The sequence below is a fragment of the Acanthaster planci genome, linkage group LG09, assembly GCF_054643075.1.
Source record: "Acanthaster planci isolate LZ-2023a linkage group LG09, COTS_SCS, whole genome shotgun sequence".
NCBI lineage: Eukaryota > Metazoa > Echinodermata > Asteroidea > Valvatida > Acanthasteridae > Acanthaster > Acanthaster planci.
This window is the reverse complement of record NC_141785.1, coordinates 11276349-11299049: the sequence shown is the minus strand read 5'-3', so window position 1 is coordinate 11299049 and position 22701 is coordinate 11276349. Positions and strand designations below refer to the sequence as shown.

The 22701-nt window shown below is 42.8% G+C and overlaps 1 protein-coding gene across 5 annotated transcripts in view; it reads left to right on the top strand.

The window, feature by feature from the left end:
• Nucleotides 1-22701, top strand: part of LOC147798134 (peroxisome assembly protein 12-like) — an 80775-nt gene that overhangs the window by 8871 nt on the left and 49203 nt on the right. For 3 of the 5 annotated variants that reach the window (XM_087140975.1, XM_087140976.1, XM_087140978.1), the window contains exons 8-9: nucleotides 140-317; nucleotides 2528-2625. In XM_087140975.1, coding sequence (XP_086997101.1) covers nucleotides 140-317; nucleotides 2528-2625 — 276 coding nt within the window. Of the gene's footprint in view, nucleotides 1-139; nucleotides 318-2527; nucleotides 2626-3266; nucleotides 11154-22701 lie in introns of those variants that run through there. The other 2 variants (XM_087140979.1, XM_087140977.1) reach the window with 2 other exon arrangements.

Sequence of the window (22701 nt, the reverse complement as noted above, 5' to 3'; positions counted from 1 at the left end):
TACCCATTTCTACTATTAGTATACTACTGCTTCATTACTTGAACACACTGAATTTATGGTTCCATGCATTTCAGAGGACTTTTTCCAGATAATTCTTGAAAATCCAGACGTCCGGGGGTGCTTTTTTTTTTTCTTGCAGCTGGAGAGCCACATTGTACCATTACTTCAAGAAGGTCGTCGGCGTCCTGGCAGTTTCTATCTCCCAGGGTCTGTCTGTTGGCATCTTCTTCCTTCAGTTCCTGGAGTGGTGGTACATGAGCCAAGACACGCAGACACGGTTAGCCGTGACCGCCTTGCCCATACCCAAACCGCCAAAGGTAGGTATATGTATAACTATATCTCTGTCGTTGAGAATGGAAATATTTCATCGTTTTGTACAGCCACACAATTGCCATTGTTCTTTCGTCAGTTCTTCTCACACAGATGTAGCACGACTCAGTTAGGTTTTATTTATTTATGAACATATTTTCATATTGTATATTTTGCCATCTATTGCTGGAAAGACAAAATTGAATTCATTGCCCATGTTGCTCATATTTCATTTCCTTCTTTGTTCCCTTTGAATTTGGGAATTGGTTTCCATTACACCTTCTCATGTTTTACTAATACTGTAGAGGCTTAGTTGATTTAAATAATGGAATATTCAGATGCTCAACCTTGCAATTGATTGACTGTTCAAATGTTTGGTAGGACTATATTCACACACAAGCAGGAACAAACTGTGCCTGTTTTTCTGATGGTCTACATTGTTGAGTCCCCTAATTGAAGCAAGAGTCTTGTACCCCAATTGGTGTCAGGGCCTAACTGGTGATTGCACTCCCAGCTCATTGCTTTAAAAAATATTTGTTGTAGAGGTATTACATCTTAGTGAAGGCTGGAAGACCCCCCTAAAAGGCATAAACCATGTGGGGGGGTCTTATTTTATGCGTGTACGATCAATGACAAAACAAAGAGATATGGCTTCACAAACAGCGACAACTAAATGTAGTAACATCCCACCCCTATTGTACGAAAAAAATCCCCCCCCCCCTTTGCAAAAATCCTGGATCTGCCCAGGAGTTCCATACCAAGCAAGAGAAAAGCTTCCTTACACTCCATGGAACATTCCATCTGTCATCTCATGGAGTTGTTCTTACTAATGTGGATGTTTATGTACCTTGGTTACTATTGTTCTTGCTTTCTTCTTCACTGCCACTGCCAGCCTAATGGTAAACACATGTACAGCATATACCATTATAAAAGTAGTTTACTATTACAGACACCAACTTTTCCTCTCAACACCTGAAACAAACAAAGTGTCATTGATTGATACTGATAGCATGTGAGCTCTGTGCAGGCACAGAGGGAACATTGGTACCCTCAACAGTTCGAAATGTGAGACAAATTGCCTGCCAGTGAGGAATTTAAGAGGCACTTAAAATATTGACTTGGGTAGCAGGGAAATAAAGTGGGGCATCAAATAACAGGTGCATGCTGTGGCTTGCCAAAGAGAAAACATCTGTCAAAGTTGAGGGCTGGATGAATACCGCTGTCCATAATTATATCCTTGCAGCTACTTTCTAGTTGTGAGGCCTGTGACATCAGTAATTGGAAACACCTTCCGCCCTGGCCCAAATTACATTTGATAAACAATTGATGAGGTGGCCTCATTTCATCACATGGCCACAGGTCTCTTTCTACACGTCCATCAAGCTGGCAAATTAACTTTGGCAATCAAAGACAAATTCTTATCTTGAGCAGGTACTTTTTTATTACTGTACTTTAACAAAACACCGCGACCAAGTCTTAATAGAATTGAAAAGTATTTACTGATAAAGTGCATTAAGCTATGACAGCCATTTTTTCTGTGATTGCTTCCCAGAATATGGCCCAATCAGTTGATAACAAATCAGTTGCCAATACCTTTTGTTTGTTTGTTAGTTTTTGACAACACCCATACAGATTACAAATGATCACACACAAACAACTGAATTAACTCAAACAAAATAAAAAGAACGACATACATGTATAAATCCAGGGCATTGTCAATGAAAAAAAAAGCTAGAAACAGCTTATTTCCATTGCGGTCCTTAATGCTGTGCTCCTGTGTTCTTGTAAATTGTTTGGTTTTTCTGTACACCAAAAGCTCTTTTAAAGCAATTAAGTATGACCCGAGCCATCTTATCAGGCCAGTGTTTATCTCTGTTTTCCTGGGCATGAAAAGACTGAAAATATTTCTATTTCCCCATGCATGGGATGTCATTCAACTGCAGGTTTCTCACTGGCTCATGTACAAGGACCCAATTGTACTGTTTGTTTGGAAGGTGGCAAGTTAGGGCTAATGGACTTGTGCAGAGTACCCAACATTGTAACATAAAGGTAGCGACTGGAACTGAACTACTGACCACCTTGGCCACACTCATCCCTATAAGAGCTTTTTAAGGAATATGTGATTTTATTTTCCGGATGGTTTGAAGTTACTATTCATTGAAATGCCTTTTGACAGACCTGTTTATATCTCAGTGTGTTTCATCTCCCCCCCCCCAAGATCAAAGAAAAAGAGGGTGGCACACTGCCTGATGACCCCAGAATATGCCCACTGTGCCAGAAGCCTCGAACCAATGACACGGCATTGTCAACATCTGGGTGAGTTTGGTTTTTGCCTTCATTTTTGTTTGATTCCTCGCTTTGCTTGTTTGCTTTTGTTGTTTGGTGTTTTGTTTCTGTTTGCCTATGTTTTGTTTGTTTCATTTGATGGACTTGTTGGCCGAGGATTTTTTGGAGAGTAGGCAGTGAGGGATAGAGGTTATTGCTGGCATCTCCATGGTGTCTCAGAGACTGTTTTTGCTATATTCATTTATTTACAACGAATGCTGAAAAAGTTTATTCGAGTCTATCTCAGTGATAGGAAGCTCTTGCTCTCTGAGGAGGCATTGACACATAGCTTTTATTGTTAATGTGCTTTGACTCCTCACCCCTTCCCGTTTCCTCCCCCTATTATTCCTGGCAATCAAGTATTTGTAAATGTCACCCAGGCAGAGGTAGGAAATACACCAGGTGGCATGGATAGCATTTTTGTAATCACAAAAATGCATTGCAAAGCAGTGAAGCATTGCACAGTCAATTTAAATGTCATTCAATTTCAAATATAAACCAAAGGCAAACGGGACACTGTGTAACTTGGGCTACTTCTGTGCAGTCGATGGTGAGGCCAAAGGATTCATTGTTCTCAGGAAAAAGAAATGATAAAAAGGACTTAAAAATGACTTTTACCATACACATTCCAGGTACGTGTTCTGCTACCCGTGCGCATATAGTTTCATTAAAGGTCATCGCTGCTGCCCGGTCACAAACTACCCCACTGAACTCGATCACCTAATCAAACTCTACCCACCTGATTCGTGACACTTTGACCTCCAACCTTAGACCTCGATGTTCATCTCCATTCTTAATGACTTGCCAATTAATCAATGACAGAATTGTAATAATCCAGATTTTTTTATATTCCATTTGTCAGTTATTTATTGATTAATGTGAACTAATTCACCGTGATGTTTGAACAGAACGTCTTGTAGTTAACTTAAACTGTTGCTCTTAAACAGTTAGGATGCCTCTGTGTTTTTTTAATAGTTTTGTTCTTTTGTTGGTCGGAAGGGATAAACAAAACTGTGACCTCATGTGCTTCTCATAACCTTGTGGCTTGCTTTTGTAAGCATTTCAAACTTTTTTAGTTTTTAAAACTTTTTGATCGCGGAAGAGAGTAAAGAATGACATAACCCGCCATACCAAAACTACGTTCAAAATTGCCACAGCTTACTCATCGTCTCGTAATTTTGATTACCTGATCAGCCGCTGTCACGTTTTCGCGGAGGGCTCGATTTCTTGTTTCGGTACTGTGTTACATTCTCCGTGCCGGTGGCATCTGGCACTGTGTAGTAAATCACGGAAACGTTAGCCCTCACTTTCTCGTAAGCAAACAAAACACGCTGGTCTGTCGTACGTATCGCCCCTGAGATGAGTCACAGTAACACAAGGACATTTCTTCGTCAGAATGTCAAGAGAATTGCTTTGAATGTCCAAAAAACCGAACGTCAAACAATTATTGCTTCGCTCGCTTTGTACCTGCTTTCTTGTGATCAAAACTATGCATGTAGAAAGTGAACGTAAGTAATTTTTTCTTTGAAGTAAAACTACCAAAACTAAAAACTATTTGTGTGATGCGTGCTTTGAGTTTACAACTGTTATAAACATGATAAATTTATCATAACTTAACACATACATGTAGTTCATATATTGCAGCATGTAAATTATGATTCTGATTTGTACCGAACACAAATGGATATAACCGTATGACTAGTTAAAGTATCTATTTAAATGAAGATGACGTTGCATGTATTAATTCAGAGTTTTTCACCAAGTTGGCTGTGCCAGGTCAGTTGATAAATGTTGGATTGATTTAAGATGGCTTGCTGGCTGGCTGGATAGCTAAATTGATAATGGGCCAGGGCCTGGGTTCAGGTTGGGGCTAATGCTGGGGTTTGGTAGTGGCCCGGGCCAGGCCTATTGAGCGATAAGAGGAGGAAGTGGTTAGCTGGGTGTGTGATAGGTGGCGTGGCTCCGACGTGAGTGACCATTGGGTACAATACCTACATCTAAGAATGCCGCTAGACTATGTAAGAATTATTCCACCATGATTCTTCTCTTGAGAGGAAATCCAATCTACGCTGTGAATTACTTATATGAAACGCGACCGTGTGTCGAAAGTACTTCGTGAACATCAACCGTTAACGTAATTACTAATATGTTGTACGTGATATAACTCCACTCATTCCTTCGATGTGGGCCCTCTCCAATGTATTTTTGTGTAAGTAGAAGAAAGTATAATAATCTTTGATGGCAGTGCCAAGAAAGCTACCTGAAGCCAGTTTTAACCTGGGGTATAATTATGGGGTTCAGCTAGATTCTATTTTGCGACATCTAAATTATCAAAAACGTAGACGTAAATCGTAAACCTTGTCAGTTTCCCTTTGTGATTTTTATATAATATACACATTTTTAATTGGTTGATAGCAGGTATCGTTTTAACTGTACTCTTCGCAACTGATGAATGCCGCATTTTGGCTGGGCGAACTTTTGTTATTCCAAGCTACGTCTGTAGCACAGACTTCATTTGGGAAAATACAATGTGCGGCTGTCTTGCGTCTGTGAGACTCAATATTAACGCACACTGTAGCTTTGTTGAGCGAATTCCTTTATGTCCCCAATCGTACCGCTGTTCCGTCCTTCTCCAATTAAAAGACACATCTCGGCTTTGCTGTTGTTTAGATTGGACACTCTTTTCATTACTTTTCTGTGGGCCCAGTCAATTAAGCTTGGTGTAGCGGGATATATATTTTAGACGTTGTGTCAATATTTTGATTCCCCCAGTGTCTTCCGATGATCCTCCGCAATTTGAAGCTGGAACCTCGAGCAGTGTGGTGTTTACCTTCTGGTAAAATGCGACTTTGTAGTGCAGAGATAATCCTCCCTTGTGGGTATTTTATTAAGATGGTGTATAAACATAAAATTGTGTACCAGACGAGGGGCGACCTAATCGAGTAATTTGTAAATTGACATCTGTTTCAGTCGCAATATCTCCTCCACTGGTCGTTTTGAGTTTCCTGCGTTGTGACTGGCGAAAATTTATCTGTCCTGCCCATGCTGCTGACGTTATTTGTCATGCGTTTTGTTTTCCACTAAAAGGGCAGACTGTTTGCGGTGATTGGCGAAGCTTGCCGGCTGTCAATTAGTTACGTCGTTAGCCTTCAGGCTATTTTAGAACTCGGAATGGTGGGTATTTAGATCAAATTAACGGTGGGCGAGTGTGCTTTTCTCCGCCTCGCATTTTGTACACTTTTGTACACTTTGCCCTGGGAGAAAATCAGCATTGCCAACCGAAAACACAAAACATCTCAGGAGTTTGAAATTACGAATTTCAGAATTTGGACCTGTGGTATACTGTCACTCTATGCATAATGTATCACACTTGTCGTGCTAATTATTAAAATGATTTTCATTCATTGTACGCATACAAGGGCTGACCTTTGGGGACGGGGACTGTGTCCCCCCCTATAAAGATGAGGATTTTTTTAATCAGTACTAGTAAAGATATCAAGTTTTGGGGGGTAATTACAGAACCATTTTGTTCAGGAAATTGTTTCCGAGCATCAACTTAATTGTGACTGGTGCGATCAGCTAATGCAAATGAGCACCGGAGACGCTGCTTACTTGTTTGCCCCCCCCCCATAGTCTGGATCCGGCCTTAATTATTGTACATCTTGCATCATCCGTTGTCTGGCTTTGTGCGTTCCACGAAATCACGTAAAACGGTCCCGTTGCGCAGCAGTTTCCAACATTATTGCTCGTCGGTGCTCACCGTCAGCAGCATTCAAAGCATCGGCCCTACGTGTTTTCACAAAGGCCAGTCGTCGCTCTTACCGGGCTCCAGGGAAAAAAAAAGTACCACGGGGACCGTGTTGCGTGACACAAGTGATCTGTTTTTGGATGGCTGGCGCTGGTAGCACCGTCATTATTGAAACGGTTGAGGAAATTAGCGAGTTAATGCATCTCACGAACCGTTGTATGACGTCTTCGTTATTACATCTTGAATTACTGAAGTCGCAGGACCGCACCCAGTTCTATAGAGGTTTTGCATGGCAGCCATTTTTCCGGTAAGATCTTTTCTTCCGCAGGGATACACATGAGTAGACCTTTTGTACTATCCCTCCTCTACAAAAGCAGTTGCCGGAAAGATGGCTGCCATGCTGTTTGTCTGGGACTGAGATTTCTTTCATTTCCAAATAGATCGGTTGGTTCTTGCCGAGCCCCTCCTCCACCTCCGTCAGTAGTGTATAAGTTGTTGAAAACATTGTTCGGGGTGCATTGGGATCCAAGGATCTGCCAGAAAAAGCTAAAACAAAACAAAAAGGTCGAGAACAAAGATAAAACCCTCCCCCTAAAGAACAACAAAAACAAACAAACGCACACTCACACCTAAGTGAAAACAGAAGGAAAACACTCCGGTGAAACAAAGGACAAAACGAAAATTGGATTCCCCGGCAGCAGTGCATCTCTGATGATAAGTCCCCTACTCAAGACTCCTGGGCTCCTGCCACCTCCCATAATCCATTCAGTGGAACAAGCCTCTCTGTGCTGTTGATTACTGTGACCAAATCCCTTCTTAAGGAGTTAAGAGCAGCTGGAAAATGCCAAGAGAATGTTAGGTCAGGGAACCAGTATAACCGCGTGGTTGCATGCATGCAGCTAGTGGATATGTTAGAGCGCTAGCGACTTTCATTTACTGATCGATAAAGAGCCGTCACGAATCGACCACTGGTTGATATTCCTGGTAACCTGTGCACAAAACATATAATTAGGGGCCTATCCTGAGTGAAAGGCAAAATCGACCAGTGGTAGACAAATTGTCGTGGCTCAGGATTGTGTTGTAAGCGGGATCTTGGATAGCCAACCTAAACACAGCGTGGTTTCCACTGCAGGCAATGGCTGATGTTGAACGTTTGAAATGTGCTCTAAATTTCCATTTTGGGTCTAAATCGATCTTCGACTGCAGGGGTGTCTGCATTGGCGTCAGATTGGGTACAAGACTTGATTCACGTTAAGACTTGTGCAATGAGAGCTAGACATCTATGGTGTCGATACCAAATTGTCATAGTGAACTGCTGATTTTCCAGTTGTGCAGTCAGTGAGACATTACACGTATTCCAGACTAAGGTTTCAAATTGCTAAAGTTCCCATTGCGCAAATGTTCGTGTATTTTAATCTTCCAAAGATTTTAGTAGACGAAGTAGTGCAATGAATGGTTGTGCTCGCCTTTAGCTTGTTCGTTGCATTCATAATAATAGGATGACTTCAGTCAATTGGGTTTTTGTTATGTCAGATATGTCTGTTTCACGATTAAATGTTTTTTTCGCACGGCTAGAAACAGGGATATCTCTGCTTCGAGATTTTACACGCCACAGATTTCTTTTGATACCAGATGTTGGCGGGGATTTCCCGACTGCCCCTCGATCAAGCTGTATTCCAGTAATTTGTGCGCGATAGCACTGGATGGGCGGTAAATCCAATAAACATTTAATTTACCGGGAATTCAAGCATTTTTGCAGTAACGATAGCCGGATGAAATCGACAATTATTCATATTAAGGCCTTTTAATGTCGCTAATTCGATTCGTGTTGTGCTATGCACTTGTCTCATTTCTCAGAAATATTGATGCAAGAGCTCTTCCAATGCAGTTTCGTGGTGCTTTATTACTTTGGCTCTCGTAAAAGTGCCTGAAGTGAGCCTTTCCTAGGGATATTTGGTGGTTTGCCGTTAATATGATTAATGACAACCCGTTCCGTACGCATGCGCACAGGGATGTGTTGGCCTCGCGTTGAGCAAACAAATTCCAATGTAGAGAAATAACCACCGTAGCTACCTCGGAGACGGTGGCATGTACACGGGGCAATGATTGGCCAGGCCAGTTCGCCTGTATATCATACCAGTGTTTGCCGAACTCCAAAGAACTCCGGAGAAACTGAACATTGCTCCCACCTCCTCCTCATTAGCCTTTCGTCAAGGCCTTAGTGGCTGTGTGCGTGTGACTGCAAAGCGACTGGACACGAGACTAGGCGAGTGGTGCAGCCACTTTTCCAACTTGATTTTGAGGTTTTTGTGGTGAATTATTCATAAGCTTTCTGATGTGCATTATTCATAAATTTCATGTAAATAGTTGAAGCAGATGAGTCTCCGAAATAAACGGCATCAACTCCAAAGCTTACGCAATGTTTCCATCTGATTTTACACGAGGGCAATAAGCGGTGAGATGAAACTATGATGTTTGTTGGTGGGGGATGGTGCTGACGTTGGAGTAACACTAGCAGTTCATAAAGGCCGAATGGTCAAAGCAAAATGGCAGTGCTTGACATATGGAGTTCTCACCATGTCTCGTGGGTAGAGACGAAATCGTCACGCCCGCGTACAGATACTTCAATAGCCTAACGCTGCAATGGTTTAAACTCGGCAAAGTGAAGTTGTCCAGCGGCATATTCTAAAGAACTGTCCAAATACTGCTCAGACAACTGACCTGCACCCTGCACTCACGGCCGCCGACACACTTGACACGCTCGCCATCTTTTGTATACTTTCAATTTGCATAAGCCTAAATGTGTGCTGACCCCCTCGCTTATGATTGGTTGAGATTTTTGCTGCGCTAACGGGGTAGCAAAAATCGAAAACATGAAGAAAAACATTAGAAATTCCTGACAAGTTGGAAAAGGCCTCGTGGCTGCACCACTCGTGTATGTGGTCTCTGGTCCAGCCGCTTTGCAGTTACTCATAAACACAGCCGCGAAGGCCTTGACGAAAGGCTACCTCCTCATCAACTCTGTCAAACAGGAAATCCCCATCCACGGCTCCACAACACCCTCTTGAGAACAACGTTTAGAAGGAGAAAAAGGCATTTGTTGTGCCGCGCCGCCGAAACGTTGTTTCGTGTATGAAATAAACACTTTTCACATCTGTTCGTTGAGGCAAGAGACAAAAGGGGTGTGTATGTACTCTTTAAAAAAAGGGAAGTAAAAAGGCACAGGTTCTAAGCAAAAAAAGCAAATTGAAACGGAGCTTAGGCCTAGACATGAAAATTTAGTTTGTCAAATGTGAAGTATCGACCTGCGATTGAGTTGAAAGCCGAGTTGGCTGTTTGTGTTTGATCGAGAATGTAGATTTTTCACTGATTATTTTGTCAAACATGTCACCTGAAATCGTGCCATGTTCCACAAAGGAAAATGTGCCGTACATGCGACATCCTAGCGAATTATTATTCCACACAAGTCATGGTGCTCGGTGTCATTTTGAGAAAGAGCTGAAATTCTGGGAATGCCATTTGAAAATCACCTCTAGCCACCTGTCGATCTAAATTGACTTTTGAGATTCAGACGAAAGTTTCGCTCAGCAGGACGCGTCCCAGAGTTCAGGATGTTCTCTCCATTTGTAAACATGAATCGTTAATTACGTTTTGGTCAATTGGTTCTGCAGTTGACGTACCTATCTGCCAAGTCGCGAGGATTTGTCTGTGCGTTTTGGATCGCTGACAGGATAATCGGTGTCACCTTAAATCTGGAAGTTAACCGGATCATCACTGTTTTGTTTTTTAATGTAATTTTTATCAACAGTATCCGCCTCGAGCAGAAGCAGCCCCTCATCGGTTGAAAAGAGTCGCGTTGGTCTAGAGTGTTCAATATGTTGGTAGTGATGCGACCGTGACGTGCATTTTCCGGTCGTGCGTGAACCAGCGATGTTCAATTCCGACCACAGGAGCCTTCGTTACTAAGAAAGTAGCGCCCTCTCTTGGTCCAGCTCGCCGCCCATAGTTTAATATCAACAAGCGTTGATCTCCAAGACACGTGTATCCTTGCTGTTGTCTTTACACGCCCTGTCCGTAATCAAGCCCACAGTCTCCATTGCTAATAATCCAACCCGGAGAAACCCTCCAGGGAAATAATCCGACAAACAATTCATTAGGCGACGACTTGGCCGTTGAGGAAACTGCAGTCTCCTTGCTGGAGAGCTTTGAAGACCAGTCATAATATATCACTTCGGATGACTTCCAAGTCCTGATGGTGTGTTTAATTTCCGCAATGTGAACTCCATGCTCTTCCTGGCAAAATTCTCGGAAGGGGATCCCTGAGAATGGCCACGATTGCGAAACTAGCTGCCCAAGTTAGCGGCCGTGCCGTGGTGAAGATAAACCATGGAAAATCACGATATTGCGTAATGTTGGTGTGAATTCATTCTCAACAGTGATTTGTCCTGCAAACAGTTTCCCTTCTGAAGAAATAAAATGCAAAACGTCATGGTGTCGCCGTTAGTGTTCGACCTTTTCCACATACTGTACATGCATCCTAATACAAGTAATATAAGTAGACTGGACCCCTATACCCCACCCCCATATATATGTTTATGTGGTGTGTGGAATACGGTCAATAATGAAACGCATGTGAGGAGTCGTTGGCTGTGTCCTTTCTGTATACTTCTGTATAGCATTACGCACAGTCATGAGACATCACCAAAAAAGACTACACGGGGAGTCCAAGAAACCACATTTTGATTTTAGGGAGACCAATTAATGTTCATCCGACATATTGGTATTGTGTTGTATGACACCTGTTTACGCCTTGATATTTTGTCAACAAAATTACCGTGGGCACCAGGTTTCGAAGGTTAACGAAACCGAGCTTGGATTTCATGTGTGCTGGGAAATTTTGATCCTTTTATTAGCTTTACGGGACCAAGAGTGCAGTTACTCCTGACTGTGGTAACGTAACCAAGTTCCACTGCGGTTATACTGATCGATCGATCTACATTATGTATATCGTTAAGTAAGTTGTGAACCACACTGCCATTCTTTTTTTAATACAACCGTCTTCTAAACAATTACACCTTCCCCTTAATGAGTTTGTGCTTACAAGACAATGCAATAATACGTGCACCCAAGTGTGTCGTTCTCATGTAGACCGACAGTAGTGTGAGCACACCGAATGACAAATACGGCATTGCCTCGGACACGTAATGAACCGCAATGTGCGGTCTTTCCTACGCCAACAGCTTGCTAATACATGTTTCATAATAAGCATGTTTGCGTCCATACGTCAAAGTCCCTGGCCTTGAGAATGGAGCATTCTTTATATTGAGGGTCGATTTCATGGCTTTGCTTACGCTTGGTTGATAAACCTAATAAGGTGTCTCAAGTTCGAGCGGGGATTGAGTCAGTGTCGGAAGCAAATGCTGGTTATTTTGGACCACGGGGGACGTAAGTTATTAGGTCTCCTTGAAGAGGAATCAGATTTTTTCAGCTTCCAAAAAATGATGGATCAAAAACTCTGGCATGTAGCGATAAGGCACAAATACGATCGAAATTGAGTGGTAGACGTACTCGCTGTACGTTGTGAGCAAATTACGCTGTAGAGTAGCCCGTATATTACTCCTCATCAGCTAAAAGATCTCGACAAATGATAGCCCCGATCAACCACACTCAAAATGATACTAGCCATTGTCGTTCATCCGGTAGAAGCGTAATTTTTTCCTATGAAGGTTAGGGCAGTGTTGAAAACATGGCGTATCTTGTCCGTTGCGCATGCGTTTTTCATCTCCGAAGGTTGGTGGATACAACAAAATTGCTTTTCTGGCCGACTTGCGTGGTAGCTCTGTTAAAAGAGCGTTATATCAACAAGCCAAGGGTTCGAGCTTGTATGTAGTGTTTTTTTCTTGATGGGGAATTAGTCGGTTGGAGGATGTTTTTATAATAAGAAAGTAAAGCCCACCATTACCTTAATACTTAAGTTTCTAAGTGACTGTCCACTAATTTAATTGAGCTTGCAGTTAACCACGCCCATAGGCCTATGAGATAATTATCCCTAACCTTCCTTGGAAAAAAATTACGCAGTCCGGTATGTGCGATAGCGAGTAGGCCGCCTCCTGCAGGGGTTATAATGTGTATTTGAATTCCTTTAGCCCAGACATGTGCCAACTCAAATGATATATACCGGGCAGGCAGCCTCGATCATTTGTCATTAAGCAGGGTTAATTTGAGAAATGGATGTCATGTGAACTTGGAATTAAAGGGCGAGCCCTCCTTGTTTTTGTAGCATAGAGCAGTGAATGTGCGTGGATTAAAAAGTCATCAGGAGCACGGGTACACCTCCATGACTTGCACATTGAGGCTTGTTTTTTATACATGCATGCACTATGCGTGACCGAGGCTTGGCAGGTGACAGCTTCTGAACAGGAAATGAAAACGGTAGACTTTTAATGGGAAGTTCAATTCCTGCAGGATACAGACACACGGCTAACCACCCTGTTGCCGAAGCATGAGCTCCTCCCGTATATTTCCCTTTCTTTCATGTTACCGTATGCTTAAATACAGAGTGTTCAAGTGTACATGTACATGTATATTGTGTACGAAGTACATGTATACCTAATAGTATGTCAAGGAGAGATTCTCTTGTACGTCGGCCGGCCGCGCGGCCGGCCACGTGCCTTTTAAGTTACTTTGGGGAGAAAAGCGTTTTCCCTCCCGCTGAACTCGGTCTGACCTGACAGGCTCGGCAAAAAGCAACTGGTCAGTTCATAACCAGTGTCGATTTAATTTGTGCCATAGCCAGCGGCGCAGGGAGCGTGTAAGAAAGCGATCCAGTTTCTTTAGAGGAGAGAGAGAAGGGTGGAGAAAATATAGCCGCATCGCACGACAGATAGAGATCAAGATTGGGAAATTGAAAAGGGGAATTGGGGAGGTCTCAAGGATATGGGGGCTCGCTTCACTCACCTGATTTGCCATTTGGACCTTGCAACTCATATTTCGTCAACAAGTAATTGAGATGTTTGTGCAAAGTGCTTCATGGGGCTTAATAATGCCGCTAATCTGCATAATACTGGCTTCTTTCTCTTCGGTCAATTAACAAGAGAGTAGGCCTAAATGACTTTCTGTCCTGTTGTTGTAGCAGGGGTGTACCTGCGACCTTTTCGGGCATGAACGTTCATATTCATGTAGGCCTATATGTATACCTACGACGTTTGAGCAACAGATAACATTTTCTAATGAGCCCATGTAGATCCTTAGTCGTTGTGGGGAAGGGATTGAACCCCGAACTGGACCAAGAGAGGGCGCAATTATGCTTGAAACGGAGGCTCCTTTGGTGGGAACTGGACTTCGCTGGTTCACAAAGCACTATACAAGCGTTAAAGTCGCGTCGCTACCAACACCAACATGGCCTCTCTTCCGCCGATGAAGGGGGGCTTCTGCTCAAGGCGGATAGTGTGCGTGAAGTGAATTTCTGAATGGCGCTTTCAGTTCCGCCTCTTATGTCTTGCTGAATGCACCACTATCCTACAGGCGGTTTACTTCATTATGGAGTGTTATTTTTTTCACCGCCATAGGCCTACTTTGCACATGATGTTATCTCACGCCTACAGGAATCATCTACCGTGACTAAAAACGTATGCATGGACAAAATGTACGTACTCAAAACCTTTTTCAATTAAGAAGTGCTCTCGCCCAGCATGATTTGCCTCCCCATACATGGCTTTTTAGCAGTATGGATTTTTATATTGAATTATCCAGTAATACGTACAGTAGTCATGAAAGTACGGTTACTTCCACAACTAGGCTAGTTTGGCAAGATTTCCGGACTGTGTCCCAAACCATGGGAGTTTTTTTGGCGATGTAGGAATTATTGCAGATGATTCTGCATTATGTTAAGGACTTTAAAACCCTCAATTGGCCCAGGATGGAATTCTTTCACCCCGACGTTTTATTTGAATTCGCAGCAGTGCATTTTTTTCCTGTGCGGAGTCTTTACCGTGTCGACACCGACTGAGAATGGGCATACTGTTCTTGCCAAATGCCTCTGTTTCCGAGACCGGTCAGCCAACAAGAAAACCGTATGTCGGATTAAAACTGAAACTTTGTATGGTGCACGTGTGCTTATAAATAAAATGAGTCTCTTTACATAAATATCGAGTTTCAAAAACACCAGGCAAGGAACAGCTGAGTTCTTAAGGGGTGGACCCCCAACTTCTGTGAGATCATGGTTCTAACATTCCCAGATCTGTCAAGCCACCTTAGATTATGCCCATAAGTCACCGTATCCCAAATGAATTATGGCCAACATCCACCCCTCCGCATTTCCCTCATGGGTCACGTACTGTATGTAGTCGTGTAGCAAACCGGTTGGACGCTGGAACAATGTGTTTTGGCTCCCTCCAACTGCACTGAGGAAAATGAAGTCAACTTAAGCAATCAATCAGTTTCAAGGCGATTGAATGACTAGCCTCAAACATCGTGATCCACAATGCCACAGGAACTGAGGGAAAAAACCGAGCTGTATTATCTGTATGTTGGCCTACACAGAGCTGTCAGATACAATTTCATCAACTTAAGTTAATTTCACAAAGAGGAGAACCCACTTCTGTGTGTATTTGATTTCGCAGCAGTACTGTGTTTGCTGGAACTTTGGTGTGCACTGGCGCCATTATGTCACACCGGGATCCTTAAGGGAAAAAAATGCACTGGTTTGATTGATGACCGTTTTAACCGCTGTTATCTCCACAGCGAATTCGAAAACAACAAATGAAATGCAATTATTTCCATTTTCGTTAATTATTAAAAAAACCATCACGAACGGTGCTGTTTTGTGCTCTTTGACAATGGAAACATCCATTAATTTTTCTGGAATTTTGAAAGTAGTTGCCATAGACGCTGTTATGAAAATTGTTTCCAACAGCAGTAATACTCGTTTACGTTTTGCATTTACAAGACATTCTTTACTCGTAGACCTATGTGCTGCAGTCAACGTCTACCACTTCTGTTTAGTTTTCATGGGTGGCAATGTGGCAGTGAATTTTACACATAAACATGTGGTAACTCCTTGCTCCGTGGTATACTTGTCGCGCTTCCCCACCGACGTAGAAATATACACCTAAGACGGCGACGGCTGTTCGGGGACGAAGACCGTCACGTTTGACCACATATCGACCAGATTGTTCCGAGGACACGGTGATCATGATGACCACAGTAATGACCTCACCCTCCCCCCATCTTGGGAAATGAACCAAAAGCTGTGATAATTGCCAGTAATCACATCTCCCTAATGGAGTTGCATTGACAAGGATATCAACCCCAGTGACACGAAGGCACACAACATGCAAAGGACAAGTCATCAATTAACAGAGCAGACAGGTGTCCTCAGGTAATTAAATGGACGCGAAGCGTCTCTGGCGAAAATAAAAATGAACATCAAGCGCCGTAGTTTCATAGACCTGTTACAGAAGGAAGGTGTATTCTCATAGTATTTTAAGACAGAATAACGACATGATCAGAGCAAAGTAAACAAACAGAAATATCCAAAGCAAGCAACTCGGGTTCAGAGAAACTTTTGGTGTGGTAAACGTTGACAATTGCAAAATCTCAAACAGATTTTCTCGACCGTGCTTTCAAATTATTTAATAGTGCCTGTTTTACAACTGGAAATTCAAATCACGCCCCCACAAAAGACACAGCGCAACCGTCACCGTAACGACTGCAACAACACAAACGCATTCAAATACCACCAACCATAAACAGAGCGGTGGTCCATTACCAGAAACACTACCACCCCTTCAAGCACCACGAATGCGACAAAAGTTCGACCTCCACTTAGTACAGTATAATTAATGCTAACACAAGAGACTAATAAGCTACAAGAAACAAAAATACATGTACCAAGAAAACTTTTGCAAACTTAGTATTAACTGGTGTTATGTATATATAAAACTTAACCAAACGTTTTCAAAACTTTACGGTATCGTGTAAACTGTAACAAAATAGGTGTAGGCTTACACAAATCGATGCCACCGCTTAAGCTTCCCAGAGAGTTATGGCTCTAATTTTCTAAAGAGAGAAAACTAATCTGTGAAATGAGAGACTCCTGGATACTGGATTTGGAGCCTCCGCGCTCAATGTGAGTTGCTTCGTACTACCACTGAGAATAGCGGCGCGGAAATCGTCTTATATTTCCGAGGATTTCTGTTTCGCAGCGACAACTGATAAAAAAAAGGTGAAAAGTGACTCCAGATTCGAAGAAAGAGAAAGTCGCTCTTCAGCCGATGACGACTTCACGTAGATTCATTGCTCTCTTGGAAGGAATAAAGCGTTAAAGACTGCCGTAGCCGTAGAAAACAAAACCTGTGACAAAACAGACGAGCTTGGGGAGTTTTTCTGAGTTTTTGTCAAGAATTTTCGTGTTTTTCTTTGTGGTGGCAACTTTTATATATCCCTATCTGCATAAACTTCAACGTGCGACGTACATGTATTTTCTTTTCAAAGGCGTTGATCTTTAGTTCTTATCACTGAAAACATAGCGACCGGTCTTGAGGACTGTTTTAGCGCTGTGCTTAATTTTGAAATGACTTGCTTCACATATTCCCTCCACCACCCCCCTGGCTTCAAATGGAATTGTGGCAACGTCACTTTTCTACCTGGGTTTACGGGGCCTTCAAACATCTCGTCCAATCAAGAGGCTTTTTTAAATGTGTGGATATAAACAAGTCTCCGGTTGCTTGTTCCGAATTAATGACGCAATGACAACATGGACACTCTCTACATCTGCCAGCAAGGGACCGCAATGAAAGGCCGGCGTGGGCTCCCTCGCTCGTGCCAGCACTGAGCCTTTTTCGCGGCCCAAGGCAATGAGCCAACATTTCCTCACGGGGGGGGGCATCGCTGTGAAGTTTTCCCCACTACTTTCGTGCTACCGAGCATTTAATTTGCCGTTTTTGCCGTGATCACAGCTTGCTGTTTAGCGCAACCTCATCACGACTCATCCGAAGATTGCTGTTTAATTAGACCGGGAAACTTGAGAGAGATCGACGGCCGGAGATGGGCGGAACGGATCGATAGCGAATATGAGGGGAGGGATACCGAGAAACTGTGCATTTAAAGAGTTATACTCACAGAACGAATTGTAAATTTCATATCTTGTTACGTACAAAGGCACATGGTGAAAAGTGATTGGAAGTAAAAACACCTGGTCCGCCTAACCATAAATTAATAAATCACTAGCAAAGTTCTGAATCGTCTTTTCCTCGGACGAATGTCAACGATACTGTAAATATTTCAACTGTGTTATATAAATCTTCGGTTGGTACCTGAGGCGGTGTTCGTATTATCTGCGCGTAACCTCAACCTCTCAGCATCCTTGTTTTGAAAAATCCTGTGTGCGCTACTGCCCAGCAAAATTTTGAGGAGAAAAGAGTATCGAATTTTAATCATGACTTCCAGTTTCAGCGGAGTATAGTCCACTGTAAAATTCATTTGTCATTATAAACCGGAATTTTTGGTGACGTTTTCCGTCTTTCAGTCATGAAATACTACCGGGGTTCATCCCACACCAGACAATAAAAGCGTTTCCATGACGCCCGCCTCTTTAATCCAGATCCTGATACCCGACTCGTGCGTCATAACGATCCCGCTCATGTTGAGAGGCTTACCACCTGAAAGTCTTCCTTCAAAGGGGGGTAACACGCCGTATCAATTGCACCACTGCTCGTTTTAATATCAAGGAACCTTGAAATTGCGGTCGCTGACATCTCCTGCCGTGGTGAGAGTTTAATTGAAATAACCCTAAGATTCTTTATTAACTTTCAAATTGCTTCCTTGGCGCAGGGTTCACTGCTCGACCATAGTAACTGTTGATTTATCGGACCATAAGTCTGGTGTGCAATTTCCTGGCAAGGAGCACAGACCGAGTCTGATCATGGTGCCACGGAAGTGCATCAAGTAGAGTGAAACTGTGAGATACCTAAAATGGGTGACCGTAGATGAACTAATCTGCCCGGTCCACCTCGCCCCACCCTCCCCCTCCTTGAATTTCATGCTTTGCATCATCATGATCAGTATTTTCCCACTTGGATACAGCCAGTGGCAAAAGTACTGCGTCGAGGGAACTCGCGCAAGAACGAAACTGTGAGTCCAGAGTTTATGTAATGGGTGTCAAAATTGGCGCAACACATCACTTCACCAAGTTCCGCACTGTGGAACTATTGTATGCCGGGAAAGAGGATGGATTTCGCCCAGCCTCTTTACGGTGGAAGTTCCCCTTTCCCAGGCCACAGCGTGCTTTTCACAGATTTTTGAAAATGAGCAGCATCTTTGTACCTCCATAAATGAGCCTTGGCATCTGGGTGTCATGATGCGACCTGTCGCCTGACCTCTCCTAATGTCAACATGATGACGTCCGCTGACTTCAGTACAAGATGACACCTATTATAGACCATTATCAGACTCATACTTCACGAAATGTAATGAGGGCAGCATAAATAAATGAGTGACACGCGGGCGATACGAAACGACGGGGTACTTACGAAATAACAAGGGGATATTGCTTTTATTCATATCGGTGAAATTTATGTGATCTGTGAAAAGTATGTTATTTTGTTTTACCGAAAATCACCCTAAAAATCAGCCATTTTGAAGCGCAAACGACCAACCAACCACACCGCCCTTATTACGGCAAACCCATTTATACTCCTCGTTGCCAGTGGAGATAGGAAAGCCTCATGCCTGTGGAGCTGAGGCAAGTATGACCAGGGTAAAGCATGTAAAGAGGCTTATCCAGGTCATGCCTGGTCAGTGGATCGGAACCCCTGACCATATGATCGCTCTTACAGTTCGCAGCCTTGTGTGAGTGTGCTCCATAGTAATGAAGTGCCGAAGCCAGTACGCTCCTTTCCACCGCCCTTATTACGGACGCTGCAAAGGGCATCTTTTCTCAGTATGTATGACTAGTTTTGTCGAGCACTCTTCGGATGGAGTTCATTTGTACAGTAACGCGGGTGAACTGGCGCGCGGTACACATGCGCACTGAATATAATACGGGCATGAGTTAGGACAGCGGGTATACCTACTGTACGCTGCTTTGCTCGTCTGCAATGGGACACTTTGACAGCACCGATAGTGCAACGGTTTGGTAGTTTTGTGCCAGATGTATGATTAACTCAACAGGAATTAAAAAGACCATCACTGTTTTTTTTATTTTTTCAATAACATTTATTTTAAAAAAATTATATATAAAAATGTAAGAATAGATCTTTACGACTTTATATCATTGTGATTCTTGCTCATCTTGCCCATAAAACATTCCCAGACCACCTGAGCCATTTCAGGCGTAAACGTAAACCCAACCGCCATCTCCGCCCTCTCGGGTACCCATTTTGCTTTGGTGGGAAGGCACAATTATGGGGACAAGGTGTCTTAACCAAGGACACAAGTGCCACAACACCTCCTCCTCAAAGCTGCACTCGAACCCCGAATATGAAGTACCAACCACAGAATCGGAGCTGAGATCGATATTCCAAATCACAAGGCCATGGCACTGGAAGCGCAGTTCCAATAATTATGAAGGGGGGGGGTTGGAACTTGAAGGAGTCGATTCCATCACTGAACTCCCTCCTCTCCCCCCCAAAAAAAAATTCGAAATCGGAGGTATCACCTTTAATCGAATAGCGCAAAGTGGCTGGACGCACCCTGTGGCAGCGTGGCGCTTTGTAACTTGCCGCCTCCTGGTTCGTTTGGCGCCTCGATTTCGTTTGGCACGAAGATGTTCTGGGAAAGTCTTTTTGTTATTGATTATCTGGAAAGCGCGCGGGGGCAAAATTACGTGTCGGGTACACGCTCTACAAATTGATGACGATTGCCCTAGGATAATTGAAAAAAGTTATTGAAAGGGTTGTTGCCCTGGCAAGAAAGAAATCCTTGCACAGTGCAGTTAACTCGAACTAAAGGTTCATGGTTTACATCATTTGTCTTAAGTCTTTCCCATTTTGGCAAAAAATGGTGTGATTGATATCATTCATTTTTTTATTTCAACGAATTTCGTGATTTCCTTTCCATGATAAATAGCTATTTTGTAAGTTGTTAATAATATATTTCTACCTATTTTTCCTTCATCAACTGGAGCATCATTGTGTAGACTAAGATTTTGCTGCTGTGCTCATTGCCTGTAGTAACATCTATGTCTTGAACCACGACCAAAGTCTAAACGCTCAGATTAGTTTACAGAAATTTATTAATCCGTCACGCTTATTTGGGAATTAAAGTTGCTCTGGTACTCCGTCAGATTTAGCCTGTGTTTACCGCCACCGTTATGGCAAAGATTGAAAAATCTATCCGTTTTCGTGAAGGCCCGAACAGGAAGAATTTTGCTCTAGGCCTATCTCTGTCTTCCAAATATCACTGGCGTGATGAATCCAACAGGAAAAAGAATTCAAGAACAATTTTGAAGCGACAAATACAATACCGGGACAATGCACATAAAATCTGACCATAATAGATGCTAAAATATATAGTGAATTTCCCTAACCTAATGGCGCACTTCGATGTTCCCCCCAGCTTCCCCTAGTTTCGGCTAAATGCGTCTTTGGTGCCACTAACTCTTTTAGGCGGCACCAAAGACAGTGTTTATTTTTTTCAATCCTATCTGTTTTATTTTATCAAAGTTATTGCAAAAATACGACTGCACTATTCACTTTGGCAATGACCTCGCTCAGATCAATTAATCCGTCAAGCTTATTTGGTAATTGAAGGTTCTAATGAAGGCCCTAACGTGGCGCATTTGACGTTTCCCTCGACTTTCCTCGAGCATTGTTTCCAAACCTCTTTCTTGGAAAACCTTAAATTCATTCAGTTAAACACTGGAAATGTTACTATTGAACCTTTGTGAGCAATTTCAATGTAATGAAATGTGGACCGAATTTCAAAAACGGTGGCGTCTGGAAATTGTGCAGGAATTCAGCTGAGTGTCCATCAACGTGGCGCATTTGAACAAATCTCAGAAAAATATTAAAGTGATTCTTCAAATTTGATGATTTGTAATACATCACTATCAATTCCACTCACCTGCCACATTTCAAGTTAAAAAAGAATAATTTCTGTTGGGGTAGCGCACTGTTAAATAGTTCATTGAGAACCTTGGAAAGTCTGCTGATAATAGAATTTGATAGGAAACTTTGTTGCTGGTAAGAAAACTCAAGATCTATGAACATAAATGTTGGAAGCATGATGGAATTTCAGTTATTGGGAAATATCCGGTGAAATATATTGCTCTAGCAAGGCAGTAAATGCGAATAAAAATCGAAGTGCACCGCGTGCAGACAAATCATTAATAGGAAAGCTTTGGATATACACGTACTGTGCTGCAAAAATGCACCACGGCAAATATTTCGAACTTAATTGAGCGAGACAAAAATTCCTTTCTGCCCTAGGAAAACAAAAACTTGACTACGCCCCTACACTATATCGTCTTTAAAAACACACAAACAAAAAAATAACAATACATCTATGAAAGGGTAATTTTGATTTCACCGTGATGAAGTTAGGGGAAGTGCAGATCAGTATTCTGTACGACAGTCGGTATACCGCTATTGTCGTCATTCTCGCGAGGCATCGAAACCAAAGTGTTCCGTGAGCATTGATTATGGGGGAGGGGGTACATATTCTCCACTTTTTGACTGGGGGATGGGATATTGAATAATCCCCCTCTATTCGTGGAGACAAAGTCAGAAATACGCTGTTTTGATGTAAGGTTTTGCAGGAGTGTAGTACATTTTGCAGGTGTACGTCTGTATTATGTACACCCCGGTGTCATATACTGTTAGCACCCCTTGTTTCAAGTTTCCATGACCGGGCAAGTCAGCCCCCCCCCCACATTCTCCCATCCCCAAATCTCCCCCCAGGCAGTTCCCGGGAAAAAAAATTACGGCACCGATCTGTGACAGCGCTATATTAGGCCCAATATGTATTAGCCGATGAGGTTCACTGAAAACTCTATATAGGTGTTGAAAAGGGCAAACAGAGAACCAAATTTTCAGGGAGGACGGGTGCAAAATTTATTTAGACAAAGCCAGTGGCCAGACCGATCCATTTTTTCAAGTACGGGCTTCCTTCGAAAGACGTACAGGGTTCACATGGTGCTTTCAACATTCCCGAGTAGCATCTCTTAATTTGTGACCAATCCATTACACCCAAGTCTTTTACTGGACACAGTCATTCACGTTCTGACCTTCCAGGGCTGGCTAATGAACGATTTTTAATAAGCATGATGTGTTCTTCCAAAAAATCGGCGGCCTTAAAACCGTGGCGCACTCAGTCGCGGA